At 35.0% G+C, this 13,191-nt stretch overlaps 1 protein-coding gene across 5 annotated transcripts in view; it reads left to right on the top strand.

Moving 5' to 3' along the window:
• Nucleotides 1-13,191, top strand: part of MLLT10 (MLLT10 histone lysine methyltransferase DOT1L cofactor) — a 129,400-nt gene that overhangs the window by 51,782 nt on the left and 64,427 nt on the right. For all 5 annotated transcript variants that reach the window (XM_086742179.1, XM_086742178.1, XM_086742177.1 and 2 more), the window contains one exon: nt 7,588-7,683. In XM_086742179.1, the coding sequence (XP_086598305.1) occupies nt 7,588-7,683 (96 nt within the window). The remainder of the gene's footprint in view (nt 1-7,587; nt 7,684-13,191) is intronic.

The following is a 13,191-nucleotide window of genomic DNA, read 5'->3' as shown; positions in this document are numbered from 1 at the left end:
TCAAAATTACAAACACACCACCTCAGGTTTACATCAAAACTGCTCTGTAAGATGTAGAATTTTTTTAAGGCTGCATTAGCTGCAGCTGTCCCTTTTCGCCTCAAAGTACACATTTTAGTCTTCTGCTTTTTACCATGAAAGAAAACAAACTCAAAAGCTAATCTCTGCAGAACCTGTGTATGAAATAATAGTGATTGGTAGCAGTGATAATTGTTTCTGTAGACTATTAAACTGAAATTCCATGGTGGCAAAGTTCTCAAACGTTTATCAGGAGAAACTATGTTAGTTTATTTGTTTCTTTCATGGAGCTCCTACTTCACTGTGGTTTGTATGGGCATTTCTAGAGAATGAGAATTTTGAGTAGATCTCTACCGTAGTAAGTTCTTACTGTGCTCATTAAACAAGAGTTGTGGTTTTTCCAAAGAAAAATCACATTGCTAGTCCACATGGCTTCCTTAGTCTGCAAGGGTCAACCAATTGAAAAAATGCTATTATATGCTTCAGGTATTATTAGATGTTACTGTTATTTATTTTGTTACATATTATTTATGTGATTATTACATGTTACATCCTTCAGTTTCATCAGTATCTTAACAAAATTAAGAACAGACTTTTTGTCTGATTATGATTTTGATCTTTCTACAAGTTCAGTGTGTTATAGCATCATTTACTTAACTCCTCAATCTTTGTAGTCAGCCACAGATAAGATAGAGGAGAGTAACTTTTGAGTAACTTGGGTAAAAAGTAAGCTGAACTTAGAAGAAACTTGAACATTTCTTGCTTGAGCAAATTAAGCAGTGTTGTTTGTCTTCATTTGAAAACGAAATGTCACCTGAACATTAGAAATAGATCAGTAAGGTTACTGCTTGATTTTTGTTACTGTTTAAGCAATGTGTCTTCCTGTACTTCAATTCTGTATCTGTAACTGTGAGAAACGTAGAAGCAAAAGCTGCTTCTGCTTTGGATGCTAGATTAATACTGGATTATTAGTATTTTATGTTGACTTTGTAACAATTCTGAGAAGGTAGTCTTGTTACTTTTTAATGAAGTTTTATGTATGTGCTGTTCAGCAGGTACAGTGTTTTGTGTGGTGGTAGACCGTAGGCAGTTTAAGGTGATCTGCAATGTTAAGCTGACTAAGCTAGGAAAATTGAATGTATTCCTTTTGCTTGCCATTCTATTTGCCTATTTCTTGACATATATTTGATGAGTGTTTTTGAGTTATCTTGCAGACAGTGCAGCATTTCACAGGATGTAACCTAATACATATTTCAAAATTTTAAATACTTGCAATTTTTGTCGGAATAAATGAAGGTCAGCATGGACAATAAATAGTTGCCTTGATTTTGTTAATCTTACACCATTTTTGAAGTTAAAGTGCTACTCAGGTGTTCAGCACTGAGTGTCCATCACTAACAATTAACGTTAAACTGTAAATAACAGAAAAAGCATATTTTAATGTTAAAAATCAACAGAAGAGTAGCTTATTTTGAGTAATAGTTGTTGTGCATTAGTCTTGTCCCTAGGAGAAGCTTTGGCTGGTATTTTTATCATCGATTCTTGAGTCTTTTTACCATTGATGGTTAAAATTCTGACCATTTTCCCTGCATTGAAGTGAAGTTTTTGAGTCTTTTAAGTAATTGTATCAAGGACTTGTATTTAAGAACATTTTAAGTTTTGTGCTTAGAGCTGAATATGTATGTATTTGAATAATGCTGGCAGTAGTGTTCCGCCTCTCCTGATAAACTATCCCGTGCCTGTATCCTTTTACTGCTGTGATGGCAGCAATGCTGCTACCGCATTTAATTTTCCTGCTGTGGTTTATAGTGTATAAAATGATAGGTGAATGCCTGAGCTAGGGCTGTTCTTGTCAAAACAAGATAAATTATGATTTGAATTTGAATCTTGTGGACCATGGGCATCTTTCATTCTGGAATTGTTATGGTTATATTACTAATAGCTGCTAGTCACAAATAAGAGGCCAAGGAGGTCTTGTGTTGGGGATTAACAAGAGCTCTGCGCACCTTTATGAAAGACGTTAGTTGTAATGGTGGCAGCTATGGATTTACAACCTTCGGTGAGAGAAAGGTAGTGTGGAAAATCCATAAATGACAAAAGCACCGATCTGAGTACTCTGTGCTAATAAAATGTTCTGATACATTGGAATTATTTGAGGGAGTAAAAAATGGCAACTGAAAAATTAGTGATTGAGACATTCAGGTGATTTTGCTTACAAGAATCAGTAAGGAAAATAAATTTGAAAATGCTGTTAAGATTTGAAAACTTGGGACAACCAAACATAGTGGGGGAGTTATGATTTCTGTAATAGAGAAGGGGATAAAAATGGAATACTTCAAGGTCAGCCCAAGCAGTTTTGTCTGAAGGGCCCAGCACTGGTGCTTGCTGATAGTGTGCATGTTTTTTAATTCTTGCATCTACCTCTTCTTGTCCCTGTTACTGTCCATCTCTCATGCTCCTTCACTGAACTAACCTAGCTCACTAAGACAGCAGAAAACTACCCACTTTGGTTTTTGTTGCTGCCGTTTTAGCAGTTTGAATTGGCACTCAGAAGGTCTGACAAGCTAAGCAGTGTGGAAAAGGTGAGAGAGGGGTTAGGAAACTGTTTTTTTTTTGCCCTCCTTTGTAACAGTGAACTGTTAAATGCGGAACTTTAGAATGTTGTTTAATGAAATGAAGTACTGTGGAAACCTCTTTGGAGAAGGCTGTGCATTCCTGAGACAAAAATGAATTGCAAAAAAGTGCAAATACCTTCCACAAATTAAATTATATTTCCATGTGGAAATGAAGTTAAAATGCCATGAGAGAAAAGCTGAACTCATCCATTCCATCTGTACTAGAAAAGTTATAATTCACTTGCATTATTCAATTCTTGCCAGACATTGAGGTCCAAACTGAAGAAAGATAGATTTGGTAAGACCTGTTTTGCTGGTAACAGGTCAGAGCTAAGATAAAATTATACATGTGTCCTTAATTTGGTATTTCAGTGAGGTGATATTTTCATTCACTAGTCTGATAAATGTTCCTTTGAAAGTACGTTAAAGAAAATGAATGAGCAAGTGCTGATCTTTACAGTGATCCAACATGTAAATGAGCTAAAACCTGAAAAGTTGGAACCAAACTGTATTTATGAAATCATATTATGTAATAATTTTGTAAATTGAATCTTTGTGGAAGAAATAGAAGCAATCAAAATGTGCTTTTTTTCGCCTTCTTCACCCCCTACCAGCCGCCTCACAAGAGGGCAGTGTACAGAAGGTGCTATAGAATTCCGGAAATCTCGCACATTTATTTTCTTACCTTGCAGCATGTAGGTGTTGCAATTAAGGAAGTATTACATAATTTTTTAGATAAGAAACAAAAGCAAAAAATGAGATCCCTAGTGATAAATAAAGCTTTTTGATTAATTATGACATATGAACTCTAGGTATTTTGTATTGGTATTTAGCTACATCATAAATCAGGGCTCTTCAAGTTGTAGGATGAATAATGTTACAGCTGCTTACCCAATAGCTGCATGGCAATCTTGCCTTATTTTTGTTATAGTAAGAAAGGTTTCAGGAGCTGCCTGAATATGGGCTGTTTGTGAACCAAGGTTGAAGTTTCCTTTGTCAGTTTTGTAGTTGGCCTTGTATTTTTTAATGTATTCTTCCTTGGAATGTTTCTTCTGCTAAGTCTTGTTTTTACAGAATGTAGCATTGCATTTATCAGCTCTGCAGCTATCTTAGAATACAGGTGTTTGGAAAGTCTGAACTCATGCCTATGAATTTTTAAAAAATTTAAATCTGAGTATATAGATGGGATATATGGCCTCTGCCTGTCCTCAGGGCTCCCTTAGCTTTCACTTACTAGCGATATTATTTTCAATCCTTGTTAAGAGTGATTTCTGCCCTTTTTTTTCCTTACTTGTGAAGCTTGTGAAAGGTCAGACGTTTGATATCATTACTTTCCCTAGAATGCTGGATTCTTTATGAATGTTTATCTTAGTGAGCTGCTGCTATGGGTTTTTTTTTGTTTGGTTTGGTTTGTTATGTTTTTCCAGAGCTGTGGCCGATCAGAAGGCCTTACAGAAGTGAAGTATGCAGTGAGTTGTCCATGAAGGGCTGACTGTTCTTTTTCTGACCATAGAGAAGATGGCTAGTTTGTGTGTCCTTTGAGACAGACTTGATTGAAAGCTGTCATAGTTGTTAAATATTATGGGAATTCATAGCCCTCTTATCCATTTTTGGATCCAGAAAAGAATATTTCAGAACTCTTGTTACGCTTTGTATGTGTCTTCATGGTGAGAAGAAGGTGCAACTACAAGGAGTCACTTTGTGGGAGCTAAGTCTCTTAATCTCAGCAGGTTGTTGCTGAAATTATTCTTATCAGTGTAGAACCTGAGGATTCCTTTCAAAAGTTTTCCTGCGGTGAAATGTTCTCCACATCTTTGATGTTATTTGCATCTGGAGTTAATTCACATTCAGAAGTAGGACTTCTGAACTTTCCTTAGGAAGGAAAAATAAAAGAAAAAGAAGAAAAAAACAGTAGAGATTCTTAGAGGAGTTACCTAAAAGGAGGAGGAATGTAGACTTAAGGACAGCAGACCTCATATGCAAAAGGCCATCAGGTGGGATACCCCTCCAGTGGCCTTGAGTGGTAAGCTGTAACCTTGGTAAGCTGTCCTGGCAAACTTTTTGTTGATGTTTTGGAACTGGGAGAGGAATTTGATGTGGGGAGAGGAATTTGATGTGGTTGCTGATGCTTCACTTTACAGAACTTCATGCTTATTCTTTCCAGACTCTTAGTTGTTTATGCCCCCTCCCTTTCCTCTGTTCTTGTATTGCTCTTTTCTTGTTCTTGACACATCCTTTTCTGTTGAGACTACTATCAAAGTGATTTCAGTACATTACAGAATGTAATCCGAAGTCATCCTAGTTGTTCCTTTGATTCTGTAAATCAAAATTTTATGTTTGTTTGCCTTTCAGACAAAATTAATATTAGAAGTAAAAGAACACTAGAAAGTCAATAGAAGATATTGTAAAACGTGTTCATTTAAACATTTCATAATGTTTAATCTTAAAGCATGTTGAAGTCATTGCCTCTTGGCTCTAAAATTATAAATAAAAAATTTCTTTAGGCTGATATGAATTTCCTACTAAAATGATGCAAGCTAAAGAAACTCAGGCAGTGGCTTAGATTTCTATTTCCTAGCTTCCTTCTTGAGTCTTGTTTGGGGTTCAGTGAAATTGTTAAGTTTATCTGAAAATGTATACTGATGATATTGTAAGCTGGCTGAGTAGTACTGATGAAGGGCTTTTGGATCAACAGATTTGATGGATAACATGGCAGTCTTGGCGTAGATGCTTCTGTGTTGTCTTGAGCCCTGCTTGTTTTCTGGCAGCATGGGTAGTACTTTCGGAACTATTATATTTAAGAAATTACTGAAAAGACTGTGCAGTGCATTTGTATCCCTCCTCTCCACATTCATTTTTCTTTCTTTCAAATGTGTATTTTTCCAGGTCTAAAAAGACCTGAACAAACAATCCCCCCTCCAAAAAAAAAAAAAAACCAAACCCAAAGCAAACAAAACCAACCTCCCTAATCTAAAACTCCTTCAACAAACCTATATCAGGTTTTAAACAACTGAAATCCTGCCTTATGGTGTACGTTGTTGTAATTATGACACCCACACACGTTGTTATGAAAGGGAAAATGCCATATTTCTGTCCAAGCAGCACAGTGGGAAAAAAAATGAAAGTTCACTTCAGTATATGAAAAAAACCAAACCTAGAAATACTCATCAGGCTTTTAAAGAGCTCTCTTGCACCTTCCTTTGAATTTTAAGAAGTGTACGAGAATCAAAAGGACTTTACATTTGTATCTAGCAAGTATATTTTTGCATGATATTTTGGTGATGAGAGCTTTGATACTTTATTTGTGAATTTTCTTGACTAAACTCTATTTCTTTCCTGGCAAAATCAGTTTTTAAGTTTGGCTAAAAGGATATGGGATTAGTTAGAGGCAAGGTGGTCTTTAAGTAAGCAAGCTAGTATTTATAGTTCATAGAGGTAGAGATAAATGTGATTTGCATTCAACTTTGCATCTAGATTGTCAATTAACTGATTCTACTTTATCAGAGAGTTTAAGAGCCTATTCTTTTATTCTGTCAGGCTGATTCAATGAAATAAGTTTCTGATATTTCTTCCATTGTGACTGAAGTAGAAAGCTGATACTTGGTGATACCTGAATAGAGCATGCATGTATTTCATCTCATCCTGGTGCCTGGTGAGAGTGGTTGTGCAGTAAATGTTGAACAAATTGTGTTTTCTTTTGAAGGTCTGGATAATAATTTTGATAGTTAAAGAAAGATCAGCATCAATAATTTTTAAGATTCAAACCGGTTACTGAGTTTTCAGACACATTTTAAGTTGTCTTCATTCAGTGGGAGTTTTAAACCCCTTGTGTCAATCCATATGTATGCATTTTTTGTTAGCTTTCTGTTGAAGCACTCATTGTGAACAAATAGCGGTAAGATCATACTGTTCTGGTAAGTTTTGCATGAGTACATAAAAATTCCACAAATATATAGTTGAAGAGGCAAAGTACTTGAGTGCCAGTAGCTTACAAGTAGCTTTCTCTCACAGCCGCAGTTTCTCTGCATCTTCTGATGTTTGCTGTCTAAATAAACCATATTCTGATACTAAGGAAAAAGTGACCCTCTAGACTTGTTTTTGATTAATTGGTAAAAATATTGAGTTAATTTTGTCAGACTCAGTATTTTTGTTTGTTTGTTTGTCTGAATTATTTAAAAAAACACAATTTGGGTCTGATTCTGTAGTCCTCTAAGAATTGATTTCTAGCAGTATGGAAGACTTCTATTATACTCTGAAGGCTCTGGGTTAAGAAATTATTTTCTCTCTGCACAATTGTATTCACACTGCCAATATTTCATGTTGTGTTTTAAAAAAATAAAGTTAAATTTTCAGCCTCTTTAGAAAGCATACTTGATTTGTGTAGTTTTTGGTATTTGGTTCAGTTTAACATGGAAGATAGTTATTTAGTATGTAAACTGTATGCACCTTTTTGGGAATGAAAGCTAGATCAAATTTCACATTCTTGTGCATGGAGATGTCAGTAGGGGAGCCAAAGCTAAAACTTTGCATTAATTTGTGGTAATATTGCAACAAAAAATACTGTGCAGATTCAGAAATGCAGGGAGATATAAATCTTTGGTGAGAAATGCAGGAAGACTTCTGAAGCAGAAGCCATGACTGTTTTTAATCCAATTTCTTTTGGTGGTTAACTGATTATTGGGAAGATGGATAATAGTAACAACAATGGATTAATAAATACTGGCTATAATTGAAGATTTTCAGATTGTTATTTTAAAAGCAAATATAAACATGTGATTTTTATTTTGTAAAATTATGCTGTAAAAATTTCAAAACATTAATGTTGTTTCCATTAAAATAGCACAGGACATTATTACCAAGTCTCTTAAATTTTTGTAACACTTGATGCTAGGCAAAATGGGTTACGTTAAAGATGAAGCTAATCTTAGGTTATATTCTCTTTTATAACTTCTAGAAATATAAAGAGAAAGATAAACACAAGCAAAAATATAAGAAGCAGTCAGAGTCCTCACCATCCTTGGTTCCATCTCTTACTGTAACTACAGAGAAAGTAAGTCAACGTGTTTTTCCTTCTTTTCCAGTTCAGTTACTTATATTGAAATTTCATGGTGTAATCATTCCAGTATACATACAGAAACTTTATAATGGCATAGATTCTATAATTATCAAACAAACTTGGTATTTTTTCCTGTAGTGTGAAATCCTAAAATACTTGGAGGTTTATAATATGAAGAAAAGCTTACATTTTTGTAATTGAATAGAGAGTGATTTAATGACCCCAGTTTCACTGTTTTATGTTTACTAATTTGAGAAGTTTTAGAAAATCTTTCCTTTGAAATTCACTTGTGCTGAGCTGTCACTGAACCTGTAAACATTTAAGCTGGTAATTATGAAATTACAGGTCATGCTTCATGTACTTCTAATATCATATTGCCTTTTTAGCAGTCTGCTCCATTTGGTTCTGTGGTCTTTCCTTCCTGTTAATGTGCTAGTAAATACCTAACTCAAGGGACAACATAGAGGATTAAACAATGACAGTTCTCATTGTACTCTAAAAGAAGTGCTTTCACTATCCACCAAAAAATTGATAGTAACGATGGTATTACAGAGTGAAAAGCAGTATTGAGAAATGGATTTTCTAACTTCAAAGTTGTCAAACTTTGTCAAACAATGTTGGAAAACATTTGTCCCATTGATGTGGGAATCTTTGACATCCAAGTCAGGGAATCATCGTTTGAATTAATTAGCTGTTGATAGGTAGAGCATTGGTTTTTAGCAAAGACACTGAAGGTTGTGTTAACTGTTTGTAGTTTGGCCTCTGAGATGCAATATTTGATAAATGTGCAATGGTATCAACTTCCAGAATCATCACCCAGAAAGTTAGGTTTTTAGTATGCTTTGGATATTTCTTTGTTCTCAATAGTGGCATTATTAACTTGAGGATGAGTACCTGTTAACCTCCTGTTATTTGTGACTCACGCTTCTGATAAATGAGTTTTGTTTCCGGTTCTCCTGTATTCTTTTTGACACTGTTGTGATGGTGAAACTTACTAGGCAATGGTTTTCTGAAACTCCCAATAACAGTATATTTAAAAAAAAAAAAGGAGAAAAGGTAGAGTTAGTCAATTTGCTGCTTTGCTGTTTTGATTTAAGAGCTATTAGACATAGCAATCAGTGAGTGTGACAGGTTTTTACTGAAGTTAAGTTGTAGAACTCTTTGAATAGTGCTGACTGGTCCATGTGATTTGTTATTTCATTTTATTAATTTGTCCTGAACATACTCCTTTGGGTCTGAGGCAACTCATAAAATTCATAACCTGTAAATGAGGCTTCTTGTGTGGGAACTTCCTTTAAACTTTACAATTTTTGTTTAGGTTTTGTGCTACGTATGATCTTATCTTTCTTGAATTACATCCCCTTTGTACTTTAATCATTATCATAAGTTTTAACAAAAAACTATAGTACTGTATATTTTTGTAGAAGTTAAAGAAAATACATTGAAATATCAGTTTATTTTTTGAGTCCTACCTATTAGAACATGCTTGTAATGCTGAAGACATAGTTGGATTCTGTTTTTCTGCAAACCTGTTTTCTGACTGCTTTGTTCTCCCTAGCCTTTTCCTGATTACAAGGTTTACTACTGAATGGCGTATATTTTGTAAGGTGAACAAGAGTAAAATCTCATTTTTAGCAGACCTCCATTTAATTCAAGTAAAGAATTTAAATCTTGTTGAATTGTTTGCTATAATCGAACTTGTACTACATATGTGTGTAAGGCAAGTCAGATACGTTTTAGTGGTTAAATCTATAGAATTTATAATAGGAACACTTTATATATTTTATATTCTTTTGAATACCTAAACCTCACCTCTTTGTAGTCTTAAAAATCATTAAATAGATAATATTAAAAAAAAAAAAAGTTGTGACTCCTATAGTTAGTATAAGCAAGGTAGATCTAGAGCAAATACTAAAGAGAACAGAAATGCTCTGTAATTCTAGAACTTAAAATATAATTAGACTAAAACTGAAGTATTCATTGTCCTTTTAGTTTTCTTTTTTTAATCTTTTGCATCCTGTCTTTTTTTTTTTTTCTACGTAAAGTATCTGCTTAGTTTTCTACCTTCTGCTTCAGATAGGAAAATAGGTGTGCAGTTTTTTTTAATGAAGTTACTAAGTGTGATTATGTTATTTTTAAAAAGTATCTGCTGGATATTTGGAAGTTATTTTTTCTGACTAGTTCCTTCAGTTATCATCTTTTAGTTTTGGTTTAGTTGTCTCTCTGCCTCTTCGGATGTGGTTTTCTTGTGTCCTTCCTTTTAGTCGGGAAGAGCCATCAGCCCTTTATTAAGTCCTGATAAAAGCTTCTGTGTCAGGTTTTGATCTTTGGCTTGTATTGAGAATTTAAAAATGTGTATGGTTTAACAGAACCAGAAAAACACGGTTGTCCTTTTTTAGGGGGGTAGGAAGAGTGTTGTTAATTAAAACAAAACTCCAAAACATTGATACACAAAGATACACCAGACAATGTATCTGCAACTAAATAAAAGATACTGCAAATAGAAAGTACAGCTGACTGAATTTTATCTGTAATAGTAGAGATGACACTGATAACCTGCCTCAGTTCACCCTGGCTATCAGCCCAACCTGGTTCTCAAGGGAGGTTCCCACATCCTGCTGCAGTGGGATACAGAAGAGAACGAAAAGAGTAGGGAAATCTCTGTTTGGTATGACTGAACATCACTATCCTACAGAAGTGTGATGTTTGCAGGCTGTGGGCTATATGTGTGCATGCATGTGTTGGTTTTTTTGGAGGGGGTTTTTTTTTTTTTTTTTGGTTGGTTGGTTTTTGCTTGGACTATGGTCTTACCATCTGACATGTTTGTGGAATATTACCTGCTGCGGTCCTTCCATTCTCTGTGCAAGAGTACCACCTTATACACCTGTATTAGGGCTAAAGGCTTTTTCAAACCTTGGGTGTACTGTGTATAGCAAGAATGGTTATTGTGCCTTTAACGTAAATTTAAAGCTTTCCCAGAAGTTTTCAGACTTGCCATAGATGGATGGTATAATTCCTTAGGGCGCACAGAGTGATATATAGGGGGTGCAAAAATGACAGTAGCTCTCTGTGCACCAAGTTGGCAATGTGAAAGTGTGCTTTTTGGAAAAAAAACCCTGCAGAATGGTTTATGGGAAGCATAAAGGAACCCTGATACGCACAGAGTTACTTGGTAATTGCAGTAGCAGATATTGATTCATTTTTTGAGAACAGGATTAACATTCATGAAATAGTCAAGTCCTCCCAAACAAACCAAGAAATGGAATTGGGTGACAGCATCAGGGGAATCTCCTTTTTGGGAGATGTCTGTACTGAAATGAAGGAAAATGACTGACTGCAGTGTGAGCAGTGAAGGGGGGAGCCTCAAGTAGTGTATTTGGTTTAAAAAGCATGTGCTGGGAGGGGACAGCCTTAGGGGTCGTTGCAGAGGCTGAAGTCTCAGTAAGTAACCAAAGATGTTCTGCTTCTGTCCTCAGATCCTTGCTCCCTGCCACTCTCACTCTCTTCACCTCAAAACCCCCCCAAACAAACAAACAATGTAACTTTGCCATGGCATATGAAGGTTTTTCTGAGACATTTCTGTTAAGCGTTTGTCTTTTAGAACTTAGCATTTTTGAAAAGCAGTTTGTTTAGTGGTGGGTAGGTTATTGTATGAACGGATTAGCTTAATAATCTAAAGTTTGTGCTGCAGTTTTACCTTAGATTCTACTGCATGTCTTGTGAATTCTCAAAGCAGTCGATGTATGTGTAGCTGGTTTAGGGCACTTTGTTGTGGTTAACTCCTCGAAGTAAGGAATATAATCTATGAAAAAAATACCAACCAAGTGCTACTGATTTTACTTTGCTTAGGGTATACTGCATCATATTAATGCTCAAGATATTTTGAGTAAGCATGTGGATTTCAGTACACTGTACAGCACCTTCTAAAACACAAGTACCTGTTGGAGCAAGATTTTTAAAAGCAGAACTGCAATGTGCATGCATGTTCTCCAAAATCTGCTAAGAGCAAGATTCAGGCTTGCAGTCAAAACAAATCTCTGCACAGTATATGCAAATTAATGCCTACTTGTCATTGCCAAGCTCTGGCCAGTCTGCAGAGCTACATTAAACTCTTTATTTCCCTTTAAAATAAATAAATAAAATTCCTGCAGTAATGGAGAAGAGGTACTAGATAACATCAAACTATGACTGTTGATACCTGTAGGGAATTTTTCTTGTGATTAATGTTCAACTGAGTGGATAGGAGGTAAGAATTGGGAAAGGAAGGAACTGGATAAGAGGAGAAATCCTGGATCCTAGAAAAAGCCCGACTTTTGGTTTAGGTTATTGCATGCCTGGAAACCCTTTGTTCAAATGACCTAAATTTGAAGCACTGCTTCTTAAGGCTCTGAGCAACCTGATCTGGTAGGGGATGTCCCTGCTCCTTGCAGGGGGGTCGGACTAGATGACCTTTGAAGGTCCCTTCCAACTCTAACCATTCTGTGATTCTATGATTAACTCAGGTCAAGTGACACATCAGGAAAACTGAGCATACCTGTGGACTTTGTAATAGTTCAAAAAATTAACTACTAAACTTACCTTAGAATTGGCTCCATCTTCGTTAGAAACACCAGTGTAGTAATATAAATTTGAAGTAAATTATTTTTAAGATTGTACTTTAACAGACTTAAACTAATTTTTCTTCACTGTTATTCAGAAAATCCGTAATATATTTTTATTGCAGTTCATAATTTGTACAGGGCAGTACACAAATAGGTTGAAATTTTCATCTTCCTCAAAGCTTGCATATTTAGTTGTCTTCTGGCATTTGCAACTGAAAAGTAAGTTCTATGTAAATGTCTTAGTTGTTTTCAAAAAAAAACATGGAAAATTTTTTATACAAACTATCCAAAGCTGTATGTAAAGATGAAGAAATTTTGCTGTAGGCTGAAATTCAGCAAACATCCCAATCAGGGAAGAGAAAACATGTATATGCCTGATTTTAAGAGTTGTGTGGTCTTTAATGGAGGTGAATTTAGATGCTGTTTTAAACTCTATTCTGTAAAGAATTGAAACACAAAATAAACTTGTTTTGGACAGATGAGTAGCTTCTGGGTTTGATCAATTATTTTTTTATTGAAGAAGCTTTATATACAGTTAAAAGGCTATTTTACTAGCTGGTTTGATTATAAATAACAGCATAATAATATTTCCTTTTTTCCTGATTTTGTGTTTATTTTCTTTAATATAAAACAACTCTATTTAAAAAAAAAATATAACACCAATTTTATTCTTTTATGTGGTTTCCTAATGCTGTGCATGCAGTTTTCCTGCCCACCTAGTTACTTTCTGTGAACCTGTTTTGACTATTCACCAATATCAATTATTTAATGGAAGAATAACGGACCTAAAGATATTTTTTTTTTTCAAAGTCCTGTGAAGAATTTTTGGATGTAGGAGAGGGACTAACATTCTTGGGAATGGGTGGAGGTTGAGAAAGAAATCTGCAGTGGGAGCTCAAGA

This window comes from Chlamydotis macqueenii, chromosome 2 (genome assembly GCF_036417535.1).
Source record: "Chlamydotis macqueenii isolate bChlMac1 chromosome 2, bChlMac1.mat, whole genome shotgun sequence".
Classification (NCBI taxonomy): Eukaryota; Metazoa; Chordata; class Aves; order Otidiformes; family Otididae; genus Chlamydotis; species Chlamydotis macqueenii.
Note: the sequence above shows the minus strand (reverse complement) of the source record. Positions and strands in the feature narration are given on the sequence as shown.